This window comes from Pinus tabuliformis, chromosome 2_2, assembly GCF_031772625.1.
Source record: "Pinus tabuliformis cultivar Carrire ecotype Pingquan chromosome 2_2, CPIR1, whole genome shotgun sequence".
NCBI classification, from domain to species: domain Eukaryota; kingdom Viridiplantae; phylum Streptophyta; class Pinopsida; order Pinales; family Pinaceae; genus Pinus; species Pinus tabuliformis.
Genome location: NC_142300.1, coordinates 981,586,986 through 981,608,505, shown reverse-complemented (window position 1 = coordinate 981,608,505; position 21,520 = coordinate 981,586,986). Strand labels below are relative to the sequence as shown.

The window sequence follows — 21,520 nt, the reverse complement described above, 5'->3', positions numbered from 1 at the left end:
GAGAAAAGCTTTTAGCTCCTGAAGAAGAAAATTACAGAAAAAACAATTTTAGGATTGCCAGATTTTAATAAGCTTTTCCAGGTTCACTGTGATGCAAGAAGTAGAACCATTGGAGCTGTACTGAGCCAAGAAGACAAACCTATTGTGCTTTTTAGCGAGAAGTTGAACTAGAGCAGGCAGAAGTATTCATCATACAACAAGGAATTCTATGTTGTCGTCCAAGCACTAAAGCATTAGAGACATTATCTGCTAGGGAGTGAGTTTGTTTTATTTTCTAATAATTCTGCATTGCAATATGTGATGCAACAGCATAAACTGAACCACAAGCATGTCAAGTGGGTCGAATATTTGTAGAGTTTCACCTTTGTGTTGAAACACATCAGTGGGCAGGCCAACAAGGTGGTAGATTGATTGAGCAGAAGAGCCTTGCTCTTACAAGAAAGTATGATGCAAGTGTCGGGCTTTGAGCATTTGAAAGACTTGTACCAGACCGACGTGGATTTCAAAGTGGCTTATGAAGCCTGTCAGAATCCCTTGCTGAGGAACAATAGTCCATGGTTGGACTACAATTTATAGGAAAAGCTACTGTTTAAAGGGTGATAATTATGTATTCCTGATTGTTTGATGAGAGAAAATATTATTCGAGAGAAGCACAGTGGAGGTCTAGCCGAACATTTTGGCATAGACAAAACTTTAGATCAGCTCAGACACTTTTATTACTGGCCAATGCAAAGGGATGTGCAGTGATATGTGAGTAGGTGTAAAGTTTTCCAATTGGCGAAAGGACACAGTCAAAACATAGGACTTTACACACCACTGCCTGTTCCAAGTAGACCATGGGACTCAGTCAACATTGATTTTATCTTCAGACTACCAATAACGCAGCGAGGTTATGACTCGATAATGCTGGTGGTAGACAGGTTTTTGAAAATGGCACATTTCATCCCTTATAGAAAAACCAGTGATGCCACCGTAGCTCACCTGTATTTCACTGAGATTGTCAGATTGCATTGCCTACCCAGATCTATTATTTCCGACAAGGATGTGAAATTCACAGGACACTTTTGGCGCACCCTGTGGAAAGAGTTGGATACACAATTGAATTTTAGCTCTGCATATCACCTGCAGACTGACAGGCAAATGGAAGTGGTGAACAGGAGTTTGGGGAACCTGCTATGAAGCCTGACTAGAGAAAATTCATGGTTATGGGATCGTGTGCTTGTTCAAGCAGAATTCACTTATAACGATTCACTGAACCGTAGCACAGGGCACAATCCATTTCAGATCCTGTATGACATGCATCCTCGCGGAGTACATGAGTTGTGGGATCTGGGAAAATTGGAAAAGAGAAGTGTTGATGGGGAAGATTTCGCCAAAGCAATGAATGATCTACACAAGCAGGTGAAATCAAAGTTGTAGGACAGTAGTCAGAAATACAAACAGCAGGCAGATTTAAAGTGACGAGAAGTGCAGTTTAATGTATGGGATGAAGTCCTTGCACACTTATGCAAAGAATGGTTTCCTAAGGTCGCATATAATAAGCTGAAATTTAAGAAGATTGGTCCCTGTAAAATTCTGTGTAAATTCTCAGCCAACGCTTATGAAATACAGTTGCCACAAGATATAGGCATATCACCTATTTTCAACATGGTAGACGTGTTCCCATATACTACCAACCCTGAAGATGACAGTGTGGTATGGCCAGAATGGGACACCCAGGTTGAAGGCGGTTCTTGGATGAGGCAAATGCCTTCGACTCAACCCCATGAGATCTAGAAGATTCTCGACACACAGGTGGCAAAGCGAACTCATAGGAAAGAGTATCTGTGGTACCTTGTCAAGTGGAAGAACTGTCCTATCAAGGACAGTTCGTGGCACAGATACAGGAAGCTAGTTATTCTATGGAGGAGCTCATGGAATGGAGCCATGACTTTTTATTACCCCGAGAGCCTGATGCAGGAGCATCTAGTTGAAGGGGATCATCATGACAGAGGGCCATTTGGTCTCTGAGAGTTTTGAGGAGGAAATTTCAAGTGAACACTATAATTTCATTTTTTTATTATTTTAATTTCTTAGAGAAGTAGTATTTAAGAAGATAAAAGTTGAATTAAATGAACTATTGTAGTTAATTATTTTTATTTAACATGTTATCCTTTACAAATCATAGCGTAGGAAAAATAAACAGTTTTAGAACTGAAAACAAACCATCAAATGTAACTAACAGCAGTTAAGAGAAATTGTTTTCCAAAATCATTCAAAAGAAGCAGAATGCATTGTAACAGGTTCGACCTTTGGAAAGAGAAAAATAATAGAAATCTCTGAGCACACAAAAGTTATATTTGACATCCCACAGCTTTCCATCTACAGTGTTTTATGTTGAGTTTCTTAACACAGTAAAAGCAAGTTCTTTTATTTCTATTCTACAGAACATACGTGTTTTTTCTCTTTGCATTAAGTTAACAAGTCAACAGACAGCAAGACTTTGTAAGTGTAAGAACTAGAGAAACTACAGAGATGTGGACGGTTAGTCCCAGATCAACTAAAGAAAACGAGCGAAAGAAATTTTTGGACAACGCACAAGTTCTAGATAGCAACGATAGAAACCAACAACACATGTATTTCCTGAGAATGGAACCCTTTCATTTATTCACAAAAAGTAATCATATAATCTCTGTTAAATATACATTACAGTCCATACTGAAATTAACGTCGTTCAAGTCCAATAGGTGCATAATAGAGAACAGGTTGAAAAACCCTAACTTGTAAACCTTATGGCCACAACCCAAAAACTGTAATAATGAAAGCCTGAGGACTACAATTACATTACGCCAGACAGACGGAAGATTCTACGCCTAAAACTAGCCAAGCCATGTTTTAACCTAGCGATGACAGGAGCAAGCAAATAAACCAAGTTAATAAGGAGCAACCCTACCCAGGTTTTACCAGCATGTGACAGAGTAGAAGCCAGGGTCTCCAGAACGAACCCACCTGTAATAAACCACCAAAACAGAGTGTAAACATTGCGTGGAAGAAAGGAAAGAATCAAGGGAACGAAATACCAAAAGCTTAGGGTTCGAGACTTACCAATGAAGAGACAGAACACCGAGGTTGTGGTCACCCAAGGGTCCCTCTGCTCACAAAGGAGCAACTGAGTCAGTCAACAGTGTAACAAGTGGAAAACGATGATGGCATAGAATAGTAACTTACCTTCATTTCTGTGGAAGAAGCCAAAGTTGTAGACCCCCAAGACCACAACCTGCCAACACAACAGAGCAACATGACCAGTGAAATTCAAGAGCGATTGAATTAAAGAAACAAAGACTAGGAATAGTCACTACAGTTAAGCAAAATGAGCAACTGAGACTATATAAAAAAAACTGAAAAACCCTCCAAAACAAATGTATTTTCCATAAATTAACAGGGCATATCAAGAGTCGAGGTAGAAGAACCAGAGGAAAAAAAAGATACCACAAAACAGCGTTACTTACCAACCGGCAGAGCTAAGCACATAACCAGGTCAAGGCCAAGCAAAAAAACAGTAGCAGCATATTCCCACAGTGAAATCACACTAGAATAACAGACAGTAAAACCCTCAAACCACCAACAAAACAATGCACAAATGACCAGGAGAATAGGATTTGTGGGTCATTAACCAAGGCGGGAGTGTGATTACCGAGGAATGGACACATGTCCTACATCCAACGGTGCCGGTACGAGTAATAAAGACTAGGAGTAAAAATATTTGTGCTAATCATTGTAATCAACCTTTGATTAACTTAATCACGTAGTTAATCACCAGCAAAATCATTCATATTAGTTTATATCCATTTATTAAAGTTTGTCGAGTGTAAAGAGGGGGCTGGACCCATCACAATATATTTATCTATATCATTCTTGATGCAGGCACCTAGAAATATATTATTTCCTCGTAATGAATATGACCTTAATCAGGTATTTTATGAAATTCATTATGAGCTTCTTCAAGTGATTCACATAAGGTGTATACCACATGTATTTAAGAAACAACATACCATTATAACTGAACTTGTAATTCTTGCTCAATGTTCCCTCTGGTTCTTGTAGCAAGCATTACTTCACATACTAAAAATTCTCATCATGTAGCAATTCTCCCTCAATCCTTTTTGTTTTTCAATTTCACAATTTCTTATCAATGCTAAGTGAGCTACTTACAGAGTTCCATTGAGTGCATTTGGTACTAAGTGCATTTTTTAACACAGTACTTAATGCTTTTTGGCCCCATGACTAACCAAAGATATTATCACATGCTTGGTCCTTGATTTAAATTGCACTTCTCATAGATATTTTTTAATGGCATGTTATGCACTCCAAATATCATTTGTATGCAAAAGTTGTGGTCCTCAGAGGTTGATCTATCAACTTGACTCCTTAGTTGTTACATTTATTTTCACCACATCATCTCTTATAATTAGGGACTTTAGATATTTAGGGTTTTTTTTCTATTTTGGTTTATAACTTTATGTTTAAAATCCATTTAAGCCTCTTGTAATGATCATCATGCAAATGAGCATAGTGGACATCTCTCTCTTCAAAGATAAGCTACCATAATTCTAGCTAGTTTGTTTTTTTGCATTACAAAATCTTTGATTATTTGATTTTGTTGGGTCCCTATAATACTAGTGATTACCCCATTACTATTGTATTTATACCCCTTATTTATATTGTTGTGCCCCTATTACCCCCATATTGTTATTTCTGTGCCCCATAGAATCCCTCTATTGTTATTTTTGTGGCTTTATATTATTATTGTTAGGTCGGCTGGATTATATTGTGACTCCTTAGACTCCTATATATAGAAAGGAGGTTTTGTCATTTGTATCATCCAAGAATTGTTCATTTATGTAATGTAAAGGAGGTTTCCCCCTCGAAGAGGCTGAATTCTAAGGCGTGGATCTCTCTTTTCTATCTTTTTGTGAGCTGGTTTCATAACATTTGGTATCAGAGCTTTGGATTCTAGGGTTTCGCTGCTCCAAACAGGTCATCGTGGCATTTTCGCTATAAATTTTTTTCTGTGACGTTTCAGAAGTCGCAAAAAAAACCCATTTGAGAAGAAATCTCGGTGAACCTTGGGTCCAAATTTCAGAGCTTTTCGCGCGATATTTGCGGAGATATGATCTGAGGAAGTTGGTCTTTTTGCAGACTCCTGAATTACATTCAAAACAGGTGACCTGGGAAAATCGTCATAACTTTCTCTCTGGGGATCGGATTGAAATTTCGTAAGAAGGTACAGAAAGAGGACGGACTTTAGTTTCTTGTGTGTGTTTTTCAGATCCAAAGGTTGAAACAGTGACTCGTGGCACGTCGTACAAGTTCGCTCTACTGAACCAGTCTAAAAGCAAGTCACTGTGGGAGATTTCACATAACTCTTCCTTGGAGAATCCAATTTGGCTCAGACTTGTGGCATTGGAAAGAGGACGCAGAAGGCTACTACAAGTAGCAATTTTAGAACTGGATGATCCAAAATTACAGAGATACATCAGATTCAATATCAGGCTTCTATAAAGTGAAAAAAGGTGTGTAGTTTTTTTTTTAAATTTTGTGTAAGCTTGGTTTAATGAAATTCAAAGGGCATAGTAAAGCATTATTATCGGTAACTGATGCCCCGAGGAAAGAAAATGCAAACACCTAGTAAGGAACCTGAAAGCTCTAGCATGACTCATGAAGAAGAGGAAGAAATGCTACATGATATATCAAAATTACAAGAACAAGTGCAACAAATGTCACGCTCACAAAAGCTAACAGAAGCTAAGATAAGTGGCGTGGAATCTAAGATAAATGGCGTGGAATCTAAGATAAAGAACATGGAAGCTAAGATGGAGGATTCAATGGCAGATTTGAAGATAGATTTGAAGACAGACATGGAAGAATTGAAGAAGTTGCTACAAGAAAGGGTCACTAATGGTGAAAAGGTAGTAAAGGAAACTCATGATGAGAACAAAAGAAATGTTAATCATGATTCCATAGACGCTAATGTTGGATCGAAGAATCACCATATTCCAAAAATCGATATGAGGAAGTTTGATGGCAAGGATCCCGCCACATGGATATTACAGATGGAGCAATTCTTCGATCTCAATAATGTGCAAAACACACAAAAGGTACGTATGGCAACTGTATATTTGGAACCAAATCAGTTTGTATGGTATCAATGGCTTTGCTCTCGTAAACAATTTATCACTTGGGCAATTTTTACGGAAGAATTGATAGCACATTATGAAGATACAAAAAGCAACACTTTTTTTAGCCAATTGATAAGTCTCAAACAAAAGGGTTCAATAATGGAGCACATTGAGGAGTTCCAAAAATTGAACATAAGGGTAAAAGATATTCCAGAGGAGCATAGGATTGATGTGTTCATAGGGTCTTTAAAGGATAATATCCAACATGATGTTCGCCTTTGGGAACCTGATTCATTAGAGAAGGCATTCAGGTTAGCAAGAAAAATGGAAAGCAAAATTATGGCAACCAGGAAGCATACCACTCACAACTATAAAGACGGAAGTGTTGTTGCCCCTAGTCTTCCACAACCTATAAGGTTGACACCACAACAATTGGAAGAAAAAAGAGCAAAAGGGCTTTGTTACAGTTGTGATAGCAAATACACTAAAGGTCATAAGTGTGCTGAGAAGAAATTATTCTACATAGATTGTGAAGAGGAAGAAGAAAAGGAGCAAGAAAGGTCAAAAGAAGAAGATATACTCCAGGAACAAAGCCTAGATGAAGAACAAATAAATCCGACCATATCTTGTAATGCATTGGCGGGAATTACCACTCCTCAAACCATCAAGATAGAAGGACAAATCAAGAAGAAAAAGGTAATAGTGTTGATTGATTCAGGAAGCACCCACAATTTTATTCATTGTAGGGTAGCAAAAGAATTGAATTGCTTCCTATATCCAGCACCAGAGTGTCAAGTGATGATTGCAAATGGAGGAACAATAAATTGCTCTGGAAAGTGCCATAATATCAAGCTATCCATGGGAGAATATGTATTGACTAGCCCAATGCTTTCCATTCCAATGGGAGGTGCTGATGTTGTACTAGGAGTCCAATGGCTACAATCCTTGGGTACAATAGCTTTTAATTTTCAAGAACTTTTCATCAAATTTTCTATGGAAGGAAAGGAAGTTGAATTAAGGGGTATTGCAGGGAAACCAGGAAAGATAATCAGCTCTAATGGCATGACAAAGCTTCTAAAAAAGGAGCAAAGAGGTGTAATTGCACAATTATGTTCGCTAGATGTTTCCACATTGGAATCATCTATTTCTCCAGATCTCCAAAAAGTCCTGGACAATCATTCCAAGGTATTTGAGACTCCCAAAGGTCTCCCACCTATGCGTGATCATGATCATGCTATTCATCTGATTCCAGGAAGTGTTCCTCCAAACATCAGGCCGTACAGATATCCCTATGTCCAAAAAAGTGAAATTGAACGTATGGTTGCAGAAATGCTAGAGGCTGGTATAATTCAACCGAGTCAAAGTTCTTTCTCAGCTCCAGTAGTATTGGTGCACAAGAAGGATGGATCATGGCGCATGTGTCCGGATTATAGGGAGCTCAACAAGCTCACTATTAAAGATAAGTTCCCCATTCCTGTTATTGATGAATTACTGGATGAATTGCATGGATCAATTTACTTCACCAAGTTGGATCTTCGTTCGGGATATCATCAAATCAGAATGAAGATTGAAGACATTCCGAAAATGCATTTAGAACTCATGATGGTCATTATGAATTTTTGGTCATGCCTTTTGGCCTTACCAATGCACCTTCAACATTTCAAGGTTTGATGAATTCAATTTTCAAACCATTCGTTAGAAAATTTGTGTTAGTATTTTTTGATGATATACTAATCTACAGCAAGTCTTGGAAGGATCATGTCGAACATGTTGACAGGGTGCTACAACTATTGGAGGAGAAACAATTATATGCAAAAAGATCCAAATGTTTCTTTGGAGTCCAGGAGGTGGAATATTTGGGTCATATTGTATCTCATGAAGGAGTTAAGGTAGACCCTAGCAAAATTAAAGCCATTAAGGAATGGAAAATCCCCACATCCATAAAGCATCTGCGAGGATTTCTTGGGTTGACAGGGTATTATCGCAAGTTTGTTAAGAATTATGGGAGAATAGCAGCACCTCTAACAACATTATTGAAGAAAGATTCATTTTCATGGACTCCGGAAGCAACAAAGGCCTTTGAACATCTTAAAGAGGCAATGTGCCAAGCACCGGTCTTAGCTACACCGGACTTCACAAAAACCTTTATTGTGGAATGTGATGCTTCAGGAAATGGAATTGGTGCTGTTCTAATGCAAGATGAAAGACCCATTGCTTTTGAAAGTCGTCCAATCAAGGGAAAGTTTTTAAGCAAAGCTATTTATGAGAAGGAAATGTTGGCAATACTCCATGCACTTAAGAAATGGCGACCCTACCTAATGGGAAGACACTTCAAGGTAAAAACGGATCATGATAGCCTTAAATACTTTTTAGAACAAAGATTATCCTCTGAAGAGCAACAAAAGTGGGTCACAAAGATGTTGGGTTATGACTTTGAAATCATCTACAAAAAAGGGAAGCAAAATGTGGTGGCAGATGCACTCTCAAGAAAGGATGAGGATGTGGAAGCATTGTTGTGTGCCATTTCTATTATCCAACCAGATTGGATAAACGAAGCAAGGGAGGAATGGAAGAATGACGAAGAAGTGTGGGCACTTATTCGAAAGCTACAACAAGATTCCAGTACTTCTGATACATTTAGCTGGCAAAATGATTCGTTATGGTACAAAGATCGCTTATACCTCTGTAAGAATTCCCAGCTAAAACAAAAGATTCTTATGGAATTGCACACTTCTCCCTTAGGAGGGCACTCAGGATTTTTAAAAACTTACCACAGGGTTAAGAAGGAATTTTTTTGGGATGGCCTTAAATCAGATATTCAAAAGTTTGTGGCGGAATGTTTGGTTTGCCAGCAAAATAAAGTTGAAACAATTAAGACACCGGGTCTATTACAACCTTTATCCATTCCAAGCCAACGTTGGGAGGAGGTTTCAATGGATTTTATCACAGGTTTACCCAAGTCTGAGGGAAAGAGTGTCATCATGGTGGTAGTTGACAGACTTACCAAGTATGCACACTTTTGTGCATTATCACATCCATTTAAAGCCAGTACAGTTTCTACTGCATTTATGGAAACAGTTCAAAAGCTACATGGAAACCCAAAGATTATTGTAAGTGACAGAGATCCCATTTTCACTGGAAATTTTTGGACAGAATTATTTTCTTGTCTTGGTACTCAGTTAGCTCATAGCTCATCTTATCATCCTCAATCTGATGGGCAAACTGAGATAGTAAACAAATGTTTGGAAGGATATCTTCGTTGCTTTGTATCTGATAAACAGACACAATGGGTCAAATGGTTGCCTCTGGCTGAATGGTGGTATAACACTTCCTTCCATACAGCAACAAAAATGACCCCATTTATGGCACTTTATGGGTATCAACCACCATCCATCACATCATATTTAAGAGAAAATTCTAAGGTTCAGGCAGTGGAACATCACATCGAACATCAACAACAAGTCCTCCAACTCTTAAAGGATAACCTCGTGTTGGCACAAAATAGAATGAAACAACAGGCAGATCAACATCGCAGTGAAAGAAGTTTTGATGTAGGTGATTGGGTATTCCTACGGCTACAACCATATAAGCAAATGTCCCTAAAGCAAGCTAAGAAGGATAATAAATTATCACCAAAGTATTATGGTCCGTACAAGGTGTTGCAAAAGATTGGTACTATGGCATACAAATTGGAGCTTCCTGCAGCTTCTCGATTGCACCCAGTTTTCCATGTTTCATGTTTAAAGAAGGTTATAGGTGACAAGCTCCCAATTCAAACAATATTGCCAGAACTTGACGAGGAAGGAAAAATTATATTGGAACCGGAAGCAGTCACAGAAACAAGAACTCGACAGCTACGAAATCGATCAATTTCAGAGTATCTTATCAAGTGGAAGAACTTATCCGCTGAAGATTCCACATGGGAGGATGAGAATTTTATGCAGAAGTATCCAGAACTACTCAAGCGTTGAGGACAACACTTTTTTGAAGGAGAGGGGCATGTTGGGTCCCTATAATACTAGTGATTACCCCATTACTATTGTAGTTATACCCCTTATTTATATTGTTGTGCCCCTATTACCCCCATATTGTTATTTCTGTGCCCCATAGAATCCCTCTATTGTTATTTTTGTGGCTTTATATTATTATTGTTAGGTCGGCTGGATTATATTGTGACTCCTTAGACTCCTATATATAGAAAGGAGGTTTTGTCATTTGTATCATCCAAGAATTGTTCATTTATGTAATGTAAAGGAGGTTGCCCCCTCGAAGAGGCTGAATTCTAAGGCGTGGATCTCTCTTTTCTATCTTTTTGTGAGTTGGTTTCATAACAGATTTATTAATAGAATATGGTTTTCACCATATTATTTTTCTCTATGCAACGTTTCCCATGTGTACTTCTATTCATTTTCTTTCTTATCATATTCTCAGCCATGATATTTCAAAACTTCATGTTTAAATTTAAATAAACATATAACTAGAAGTAAGAATATTTATATTTATAAAGATGTGAAATATATATTAAATATAAATTTTATCTATAACATAAGATCTATTTTATGGTATAAATTAAAATAATGATGAACCATATTAGTAACCATGATATTTCATAACTTCTAAATCTATCAAGCAATTAATTCAAGATTTAGTGAACATGGAGAAGAATCAAGTTTCTAGAAGTGCAAATCATTTCTAAATTTTTGCACTCATAAAAAAATTAGATCTTAAAAAAACTAATCCTCTACCAATATTGAGTTAAGATGGATCTATACTGATTTAATGGACAATTACCATGAACCATAAACTCTACATTAGTCTTTTAAAAAAAATATTTGTTAGATTAATATAATATATGTACCGTTATAAACATCTTTTAAGCTAGAAACTATTTATATTAATATCAAAAAGAAAATTACATCAATTGAAGCATTAATACCACACTACATACTCCTCTTGAGGCGAACAAATTTTGTAGCCATTGAAATATAACAATAATACCAATAAAGGATGATAGAAACATGAGCCACTTGGCCAACAAGGGAAATGGAACCATAGAACATTAAAGACAATTGCCACAATACATATCATGAGGCAACTAAAGAAGAAGATAGGGCATTGGAGTATTAGTAAAAATAGATAAAAACAAACAAAAACAACATATTCCATGAGTTGCTTGGCTAAAGCCAAAAAGTATGCGAGCTAGTTGGAAAGGACACATAGTCATAATGAAACCATGTAACTAGAGAAAGAAAATTTCTAGTGCTTTCAAACCACATAGGACTTGAAAATTGAAAAATGTGTACCACCACAAAATCTGCAAATAGAAAAATGTACACCACCAATAAATGGCATACGTGTTGAGAAGATAACCACGAAAGTCAGCCTGCCATGTTGTATAATAACAAAACCCCATTGAGAAATAACCTCCAAACCAGCATGCATGTGGGAAATGTAATCTAAGACCAACCCATATCAACCATGAAATAAAATACATCCATTGAATAGTGCAACATAAAACCGTGCACTCTTAAAAAAAGGCTCGGGATTGATATGATATTGACGAGTAATGGTGATAGAAAAGACATGCCATAAAGTGCAAATCAAACTACAACTACACTAAGATTAAAAAAAACAAAATTCAATGCCATTAGAGTCAATTGTGATCTGAAGAATTGATAGTGCCATAAAGATTGGTACTATCCATAGGGAGAGTCACATGCACAGGTGGGTCTGTTAAATCACCAGATGTCGAATAAAAAACAAGCAACCCACACAAGTCTGAAACTAGCAACACTGTTGTTGAGAATGAAGTGATGGTTCTTCAAAATACATTTAAAGCCTTTGATAGTAGAGAAAACATTATAGTTACTAATCTACTTATCCTTAAAAACCAACATAAGCATTGTATCCCAATGTTGATGGAAAGAGAGATAGTAAAGAAAATTGAGTTTCTTCCTCCAAAAATGACCCAAATTGGGAAACCATTTGAGTCCACTGCCCACAATTTATGAATCAAAAGAGTACACTTATTCCATATTTCCATGCACCTCAAGTTACCAAGGAACCTCAAGAGGCACAAAATAAACAAAGTGGCCATAGAGTTCAAAGCAAACAATTGTTCATGTTTTATACCAATATTCCCCCAACCACCATGAGGAGGATCTATGCACCGGAAAGGAGGAATAATTGACGCAAAAATATGACACAACACATAATCTGAAGCCAAACCTCGAAAAAAATTAACTATCAGAAAAGTAGATAAGCACCTCTCTAGACCAGAGCGTAAGACCAACAAGTCATCACCCACCGGCCAAAGCAAAATTCAAAAATATTATGTAATTAAAGACAATAGAAAAGAATACAAAACTTAACATAAGCCTGTTATGAAATCCAAAGAACCAACTTACGATACCTAACCATGAGATCCAAAGAACCAACTTACAATACCTTACCAACATAAAACGGCTAGCTAGCGTAAGACGCCTAGCTAACAAAGCACAGAAAGTGTAACCCAACCAACCCAAACCATATAATTTTTTAATACCAGAAACATATAGAGAAATCACCCAGAACCAAAATAGAAAATGGTATTTAAAAACGAAAAATACCAAGATTTTAGTGGGCATAAATGACTATTAAAAAAATGCACATGTTTGAGAATAGAAACCTAATTATATGGCTTAAAATATCCTAACTTATGTGGTAGGTCACTTTTAACATATCATTGAAAGGATTTCTAACCCTAACGCGAGTTCACTTTGAGATTCTTCATATTAATACATATCATTCCACCGAATTTAACATCAAAATGTTTATTATTTAATAAAATATTTAAAATATAAATTCTATAACAATAAAAGTAAATAAAAAAACCAATAAAATTTCTGCAAAGATTATTTTATCATTTTAATAAATAAAACATCAAAATCTGCGTTATGTAAGATTGCTATATATCTTTTCTTAATTTCATAATGTTTACTAGGAAGATATAAAAAATGAGAATTCTACATCGTGACTATATGTGGCAACACTTCACAATTACAAAATCGCCTCAGCTTCCCTATACCTTAAATGACCAGGCCATTGGCAACAATATATCCGGATCGAAGTCCTGCTCGGGGAACTCTTGAAGAGCCTTTATCAAATTCTCAAATGACAATTTCAACAAATCATCCTGAAAGAAATTTAGCAGTGCCATACTCACTTGGAAAACAATCTTCACGTCCTCGAAGAGAAAACCGTCCGAGATCCTAACAACTAATGGAAATGGTAGGTTTGCGGAAAAAATTGTCAGAAACCAGTAGCTTGCATACATAGATGGCATGATCATTTTCTCCTCAAAATGCTTGCCCAGCTCTGGTAGTTGCTCCTTCACTAGGGTTTCGAACTCAAATAGGCATCTGTTGAATAGAGGCATACTGTCACGCCCCCAAGCCGGCGATAGTCTTTCAACCGCTCTTAGCGAGGTGCAGCACCACCGAACACTTTCTTTTCACCAATACTTATGTTCATGGACTACGCCTAACCACTTACTCTTACTTAGTTTGTGTTTCGCAACCAAGTATTATTATGCTATCCTTTATACCAATGAACACCCATACACATTCATTATCATCAGCAATTATAAATGAAGAACACAATTGCACAGTATAAAGGGAGGGGAAACTCCCTGAACAATGAGTCTGCCCGAATAATATATTATACAATCTTTCAATATTACAAAGCTTTACAAGTATACTTGGAAAGCCCAAGTTTCATACTTAGCCAAATTTACAATCTTTGGCAAACTCGGTTGCCCAGCTCGTCGGCGCCTCCACATGGTCGTCGCATGACTCACCAACCCTTCGTTCACCTCACCGCACGATCGTGTTATTTGCCCAACTTGGGCGCACCTCCAAGTTGCCACACATGGGTGCTTCTACCCGAGACACACCTTCATTCACAATCTCAACACTTCACCAAAAGTTACACCGTGCACACTTGCACGACAGGCGAACGCTCACTTGAGTCACCCAAGAACCCGTGCCAAGTCATCACACAAACCAGCGCTCACCCTTTGTCTCACCGTCGGGCGCACCTTCGCATGATCTGGGCGCCACTCACCCGTGCACGCCTTTCTCCAACCGGCGGGCAACCCTGCCTGCGCCCTTCACCTAAATCTAAGATGTGCGTTCACTCCTCGTGTAGCCTCGCCCAAGAATGGGCGCATCACCAAGTCATGCACCTTAACTCCTTGTTGCGTCTACCTTCAAAATCTGCGCACTTCTTCTTATGAGCGAAGATGTTGAGCGAATGATCGATGATGAAATGAGCTCCACGTTCCTCCAATATATACGCAAGGTAGGGCAAAGTCTTGGCTGCCCAGCCGACTTGCCCAATGCCCTCACTTCATCGCAAAAGCCCTTAACTTCATGCCAGCCTTTGTTTCCTTGTGGGTCAGCCGTGGGTTGAGAGCTCATGCTCCCCATGCCTCTATAATCAGCTCGCCCTCCTTTTCTTATGCACACAACACTTTGCATACCCAAGTCTGAGCTCACACTCTTCTAAACTGCACGTTCATTCAAGTCTCCATCCGTGGTTGCACTTCGGTGGAACGTGTTAAGGACTGCAGGTCCTTACATCCTCCTCCACCTAAATTCGTTGTCATCCTCGACAACATACCATCCTGGTAGCCATCCACCAAGATCATCATCAATATCCGAACAGTCTTGTCCATGATATCAACTCCTCCACATACTGCAAACATCCCTGCAACATATGTAGAACCACCGTCTCCATCATGTCTCATCCCTCCATAGGCTGCCTGTCAAGATACTCCACCTGATATGAAAACATCTCTAGACATTAGTACCCCTCATGACTCGAACTAGTCGAGGGATCAGTCCAACTATCACTCTCAGATCATAAGAATGCACATCCTTATGTTCCCATTAGTCTTTCCCTGACTTCTGCTACATCTCGGACTCATCAAGTATCTGTCCAATTCCCATGCTCAGGTCCATGGAATCTCCATCCCATCTGCAACATGTTCAGCTCATGGCCTTTTTGCACAAGAGTGTACAACCTCTCCACCAGGTCATATGTCTCCATGTCACAACAGCATCTGCAAAACATCCTTTGCTTCGGCATTCCCCATAGAACGTCCATGAATGGCTCCTCTATACATGCTCCTGCATAATGTCCCTGCATAACTGTCATGCACCATGTCTCCAACCTGATGTCCATGACTCTAGTTGTCCATGATATCCAACCCATGTAGACTCCCTCCCAACATCTGGCCATCTACATCCAAGTCTGTAATCTGTCATAAAGAAGCCTTCCTCCCAAGGCCCCTTGCTAAGTTGATGTGGTTCCTCCCTACCAAGGCCTCCACACCAGCCCATCTCCAAGGTTGTCTATAGAGAAAGGAGAGCCAGGAAGTTTCCTCCCTGACTCTCATCCGCCCATGTATTAGATTGATGTTGTGTCCTCAAGTATCTGTGCACAGCCTCAATCTCCTCACATGTACACCCAAGCTCCCTAAGCTTGTCCTTTGTCAACTGAAAGTCATATATTCCCATAGCATACCTGCAAAAGTCCACTATACCAGTCGGATCTCTACCTGCATAATCTTCATCAACCACTTCCTCTGAAGTAGTACTAGGACTCCCTTCCTTCGCAACTCCATTGTGGAGATCATTAGTAGAAGATGTCTCTATCAAGTGCTCCCTGATTCATGAGATTGTCCTCTCACTTCCTTCCTTTTTCCTCGCTCTTGCAATGAATTCAATCAGCTTCCCTTCCTTCATTGTTTGAGTCATATTCCCAAGTCCTCTTTGCTCGACATCCTCATGCTTCACATTTGGATCTTTGGGATACAAGGTCATAGAATTCATCCTCGGTCTATACCCCAAGCAACTCCTTCTATTCATCGGTATCATCATGGTTCTTCCTTCAGCTGTGATCAAGAGAATGTCCCGGTCCACCATTGGTATGGCTTGTGCAAGCCTCATGAAATCTTGCCCCAACACCATAGAATGATCATCCATGTCCATGATCCTCAAGTCCAACTTTCCAAACCACGATCCCACTCTCACCTGAGTGTTTTCCATCACACCAATAACAGCTTTCATGGTAGAGTTGACTGCTTTGAAAGCACTCCATTCCCTCTCCATCTTTGCTTTCTTCCCAAAAGACTTTGCTGCTTTCCTGCTTAAGAAGCTATGAGTAGCTCCCGTATCCACCAAAGCTACAAATCTCTTGCCCTTCACGGTCACCTGCACAAAACTCAGCTTCAATGCATCACCTCTTTCTGTCGGCTTTGTCTTGTGTCTCACATCAGCAACCTTCTTCAAGAATTCGGTCTCAGAAGTGTCAATTGGCTTGTGCTCCAACTTGACATTCCTTCTAAGGTACTTCACTTCCTCTCTTGGCTCTTCTAAGCAACTCGATCCTGGTCTAGCTTGATTCCCATCAAGCTTGTCCTCCATCGACTTCTGCTCAAGTGCACCAAACAAGTTTCCATTGACTACTTCCATAGAACTAAGCTTCCAAACATCCTCTGGATTGTCTCGGTAGTGATTTCCCAGCCTGTCAATGTAATCGAGCTCTTCCTGCTCAATTACAACGCTCTTATTACCAAGAAGCTTCTTCTTTATCTCTTCCTCAACTTGCTTGATTCGGCTTCCACCATTGCACTTTTCTTCCTTAACCGGGCTCTTTCATCCAAGAGCTCTTGAAGACCAAGACCACTTTGTCAGATCTCCTTATCAAGTTCCTTGAGTTCAACATCTATCGTACTTCCACATTGGCTTTTGAGCTCTTCAAGTTCCCTCCTTAGTTCTGAACAGCTTTCCTGAATCCTCATGTTCTCAGCCTTCATCAAAACCCAGTTAGAACTCCATCGACCCATCTGTTCCAACACTTTGTACTGAAAGATTTCACCTGCATCATGGCTAGATTCACCTGTCGTAGGTTCATCCACCATCTTTGACTTTCAGCCTTCTCCACAATGCCTGCAACCATGAACCAACGCTTGTTCCACTTGTATGTGAAATAGCTTCCTTCACCAACTCTCAAGTGTATATACACTTGCTTCACCCAACTTCCTGCAAGACTCCTCCAAGTCTTCAGACTAGCTCTGATACCACCTATCACGCCCCCAAGCTGGCGGTAGTCTTTCAACCACTCTTAGCGAGGTGCGGCACCACCGAACACTTTCTTTTCACCAATACTTATGTTCGTGGACTACGCCTAACCACTTACTCCTACTTAGTTTGTGTTTCGCAACCAAGTATTAATATGTTATCCTTTATACCAATGAACACCCATACACATTCATTATCATCAGCAATTATAAATGAAGAACACAATTGCACAATATAAAGGGAGGGGAAACTCCCTGAACAATGAGTCTGCCCAAATAATATATTATACAATCTTTCAATATTACAAAGCTTTACAAGTATACTTGGAAACCCCAAGTTTCATACTTAGCCAAATTTACAATCTTCAGCAAACTCAGTTGCCTAGCTCGTCAGCGCCTCCGTACGGTCGCCGCACAACTCACCAACCCTTCATTCACCTCGTCGCACGATCGTGTTGTTTGCCCAACTTGGGCGCGCCTCCAAGTCGCCACACACCGGCGCCTCTACCCGAGACACACCTCCGTTCACAATCTCAACACTTCACCAAATGTTACACCATGCACACTTGCACGACGGGCGGGCGCTCACCCGAGTCACCCAAGAACCCATGCCAAGTCGTCGCACAAACTGGCTTTCACCCTTTGTCTCACCGTCGGGTGCACCTTCGCACGATCTGGGCGCCACTCACCCATGCATGCCTTTGTCCAACCAACGGGCAACCCTGCCCGCGCCCTTCACCCAAATCTAAGACGTGCGTTCACTCTTCGTGTAGCCTCGCCCAAGAACGGCCGCATCACCAAGTCATGCGCCTTAACTCCTTGTTGCGTCTACCTTCAAATCTGCGCACTTCTTCTTATGAGCGAAGATGTTGAGCGAATGATCGATGATGAAATGAGCTCCACACTCCTCCAATATATACGCAAGGCAGGGCGAAGTCTTAGCTGCCCAGCCGACTTGCCCAACGCCCTCACTTCATCACAAAAGCCCTTAACTTCATGTCGGCCTTTGTTTCCTTGTGGGTCAGCCACGGGTTGAGCTCTCATGCTCCCCACGCCTCTATAAACAGCTCGCCCTCCTTTTGTTATGCGCACAACACTTCGCATACCCAAGTCTGAGCTCGCACTCTTCTAAACCGCACGCTCATTCAAGCCTCCATCGGGGGTTGCACATCGGCGGAACGTGTTAAAGACCGCAGGTCCTTACACATACCGTCCAGGTATAGACCTCTCAATGGCGAATTCACTCCGCCTTTGAGCAACACAACCATCGTCCAAAATGCATTCTCCCCTGACATGTAGAGCAGAATCATGCCTGCTATTAAATTCATCCCCTGCGTATACCCCACATCACTATCATAAATGGAATACGCTTTCAACACATTATGGAGAGACATTTTCTCGTGCCCGTCTCTGGTTTTAAATAATTCGTGGCATTTCAAGGTGCGAGGGACATCTTTAGCGATAAGTTTCTTTGTTGATTTGGACGTTTCATACGATAGGAGTAGTGAGTAAATTCCCAGGTTCACTAACCTAAGGTCACGGCCCCTTGAAATGAGCTGCCAAACGACACCCCTAAGCGAATCTGGTACCCCATTTCTAATACATTTTCTAACTTAACATGAGTTTGTTTTCATGCAGTGGTTCCAATCTATAAGTTTCATCATTAACCTCCTCCACTTCCTAGCTCTTGCATGACTGTTTTCGTTATGGTCTGGTTCCCTAGTATTGGCATTTCTTGAAGGCGTGGCTACTGAAGTTTTTGTAAGCGAGCTTTCGTGATTATAATGACCTTCACTTTCAAAGTTGATAGTAGACTGCGGTTAGGACATTGATCTTCAATTAATTAATTCAAGGGAATGGTATTTTTACCAAACATTAGTGACAAAATTCATTTTCAATTTCATTGCATGTAGTCAGTGTGGCAAAGCATCTACTGCTTGCAAATTATTGCATTGCAAAGAAATACAAATTGTAAGGTCGATGCCTCCGAGCCAAGACTGCGCTGATATTTGATTTGCGAAGATATCGATAAACGATTGTAAATATTGTTCAAACACTTGATAATAAAATTTTTGTATTAATATGGAGTACACTAGAGATTAATATAATTTCATGAAAGGTCGGCCCTAAATCAAAAGATATTCACTCTTCCATTTCGAAGACATCATTCTTAAATTTACATTAATACCTTGTGAGTATTTATATTATCAAGTAACTAATAATATACACTAAAAATAGTTTATTAATTTAACTTTTACTAGTTTTTAATAATTTATATCTATATTATAAATACTTAAAAATAAAACATGAAACGAAACAAATTTTACTCTAAATACTTTAACTAATATGAATGTGACTAAAAAACTCTGTTATATCAACCAAAGGAGGCCTCAAGGACCTTGACCATACCAGTAGGGCATGCAAGGGGTTTCCTATTCATATTACAACCCTAACCAGAATACATCCATTCCCCCTTGGTGTCCTCTTGCTCATCTTTCATGGTCCACACCTTCTCCCTTGTATTTTTCACGTCAATACCATTCGCAACCTGCCAATCAATCATTTCATCCATATTTTCCCCCACAACCTCAGAGGAATACACCATCATGGGGGTGGAGACCCCCATACAACCAATCTCCAGCCTTATTGCCTCCACCTCCATCTCAACCACATCTCCTTCACCTTGCTCCACCTAAGCAACCTGATATGCATTCTCACCCAAATCTAAACCCAAACAACAAGCAGGCACAACAGGTATATAGTGGAGAGACACCTTACCATGCCTATGCTATGGAAATTCAGGAAATCAACCTAAGTTCTAGAAGAGTGCTTCTAGATAATCAACCTCCACCTCCACCTGAGGAGCTTGAAGAGGAAAAGGAAGAGAGTGTTCCTCAAGCCAATCCACCTCCTTTTCCTGAGAGATTAATCCATCCTAGCTAGCACACCCCAGAAGAGAGTGAACTTTTGGGTGAATTGAAAAACTTGTGTGTTAAAATCCCAGACCTCCAAGCTATCAAGGATGTCCCCATCTATAAAAAATAAATCTAGGAGAAATGCTTAAAACATATTAGGAGGAGAAAGAAAGCCACCCCTACCATTAATTTCATTAGACAGTTGTTTGACTTAATGTTGGGGAGAGATATTTTCCCAAGGTATGGAGCTCCTAGAAGTCCTATGGTAGATGTGCACATCGATGGTATCATTGTCCCCCATACCTTGATTGATCTTAGGTAAGCCATCAATGTGATGACTAAGGATACCATGCTTAAACTGAATCTCCAAGGATCATTAAGGAAAACCACAATAGTCTTGTAGCTTGCATACATATCCACAGTAGCTTTTGAGGGAGTTGTTGAGGATGTGACTGTCTCCAAATGATTATTGGGAATACCCTGTTGACTTCTTAGTTCTCCAACCTAAGACCAAGTTCAATGGTTATCCTCTCATCCTTGGAAGGCCATGCTAGCCACTGTTGATGCTTACATAAGTTGCAGGGCTAGGAATATGACCATTAAAAATGGGCATTTGTCCAAACAATTGGTCTTGTACCCTCCTGCTCAACCATCTCTAGAGCATGACTTACCTTTATGGTTGGAAGAGGAGGAGGAAGATGAAGTATACTCTACCACATCTTACCCAATAAGTACCTTAGATGGTACTATAGGAGGGGGGTAATCTACTGAAGATGACCTAATTGATCAAATCCTCCAGAATCATCCCCCCAACACCATGTCTCTTGATGAGTTAGTAAAGAAAGTAGAAGATATCCCTTGAACTGATTTGTGCCCAGATGACTCAAGTCCTACTCATGTCAAGATGATAGAATTTGGTCCAGATAGAACATTGAAAATCAAAACCTCTCTCTCTTCACATCAGGAAAATAAGTTATGTGACATGCTAAGAGATCATCTAGATGCCTTTTCCTGGAGCTATAAGGAAATGAAGGGAATGCACCCTTCGGTGTTTACTCACCACATTTACATCAAGAAAGGATGCAACCCCATGTGCCAACCTCAAAGGAGAATGAAACCAACCCTCAAATACATAGTTAAAGAAAAACTCTAGAAGTTGTTGGATGCAGGGTTCATTTACCCAATCTCAAATAGTGAGTGGGTGTCTCCTCTAGTTCTGGTCCCAAAGAACAATGGAAAATGGAGGATCTGTGTGGACTATAGAGAGTTAAATAAATCCACCAAAAAATATTGTTTCCCTCTACCTTTCATTGATCAAGTCT

General features: G+C 39.7%; 1 protein-coding gene across 1 annotated transcript; it reads right to left on the bottom strand.

The window, feature by feature from the left end:
* Positions 1 to 13,218: 13,218 nt before the first annotated feature.
* On the bottom strand, positions 13,219 to 19,888 carry LOC149196572 (uncharacterized). Its single transcript, XM_089408346.1, has 3 exons — positions 19,746 to 19,888; positions 18,490 to 18,879; positions 13,219 to 13,576 (listed from the first exon to the last, which is right to left on the bottom strand). The coding sequence occupies exons 1-3, from the start codon at positions 19,886 to 19,888 to the stop codon at positions 13,219 to 13,221; spliced, it is 891 nt and encodes a 296-aa protein (XP_089264472.1).
* Positions 19,889 to 21,520: the final 1,632 nt, after the last annotated feature.

Excerpts from the sequence above, each read along its gene's own strand:
- LOC149196572 (XM_089408346.1), bottom strand. The coding sequence starts at position 19,888 with ATGGTGTATTCCTCTGAGGTTGTGGGGGAAAATATGGATGAAATGATT. Across the intron at positions 18,880-19,745 it reads GACACCAAGGGGGAATGGAT|AAATGGGGTACCAGATTCGC; the intron begins GTATTCTGGTTA and ends AAAATGTATTAG. Across the intron at positions 13,577-18,489 it reads GGTCTATACCTGGACGGTAT|TATGCCTCTATTCAACAGAT; the intron begins GTGTAAGGACCT and ends GGGGCGTGACAG.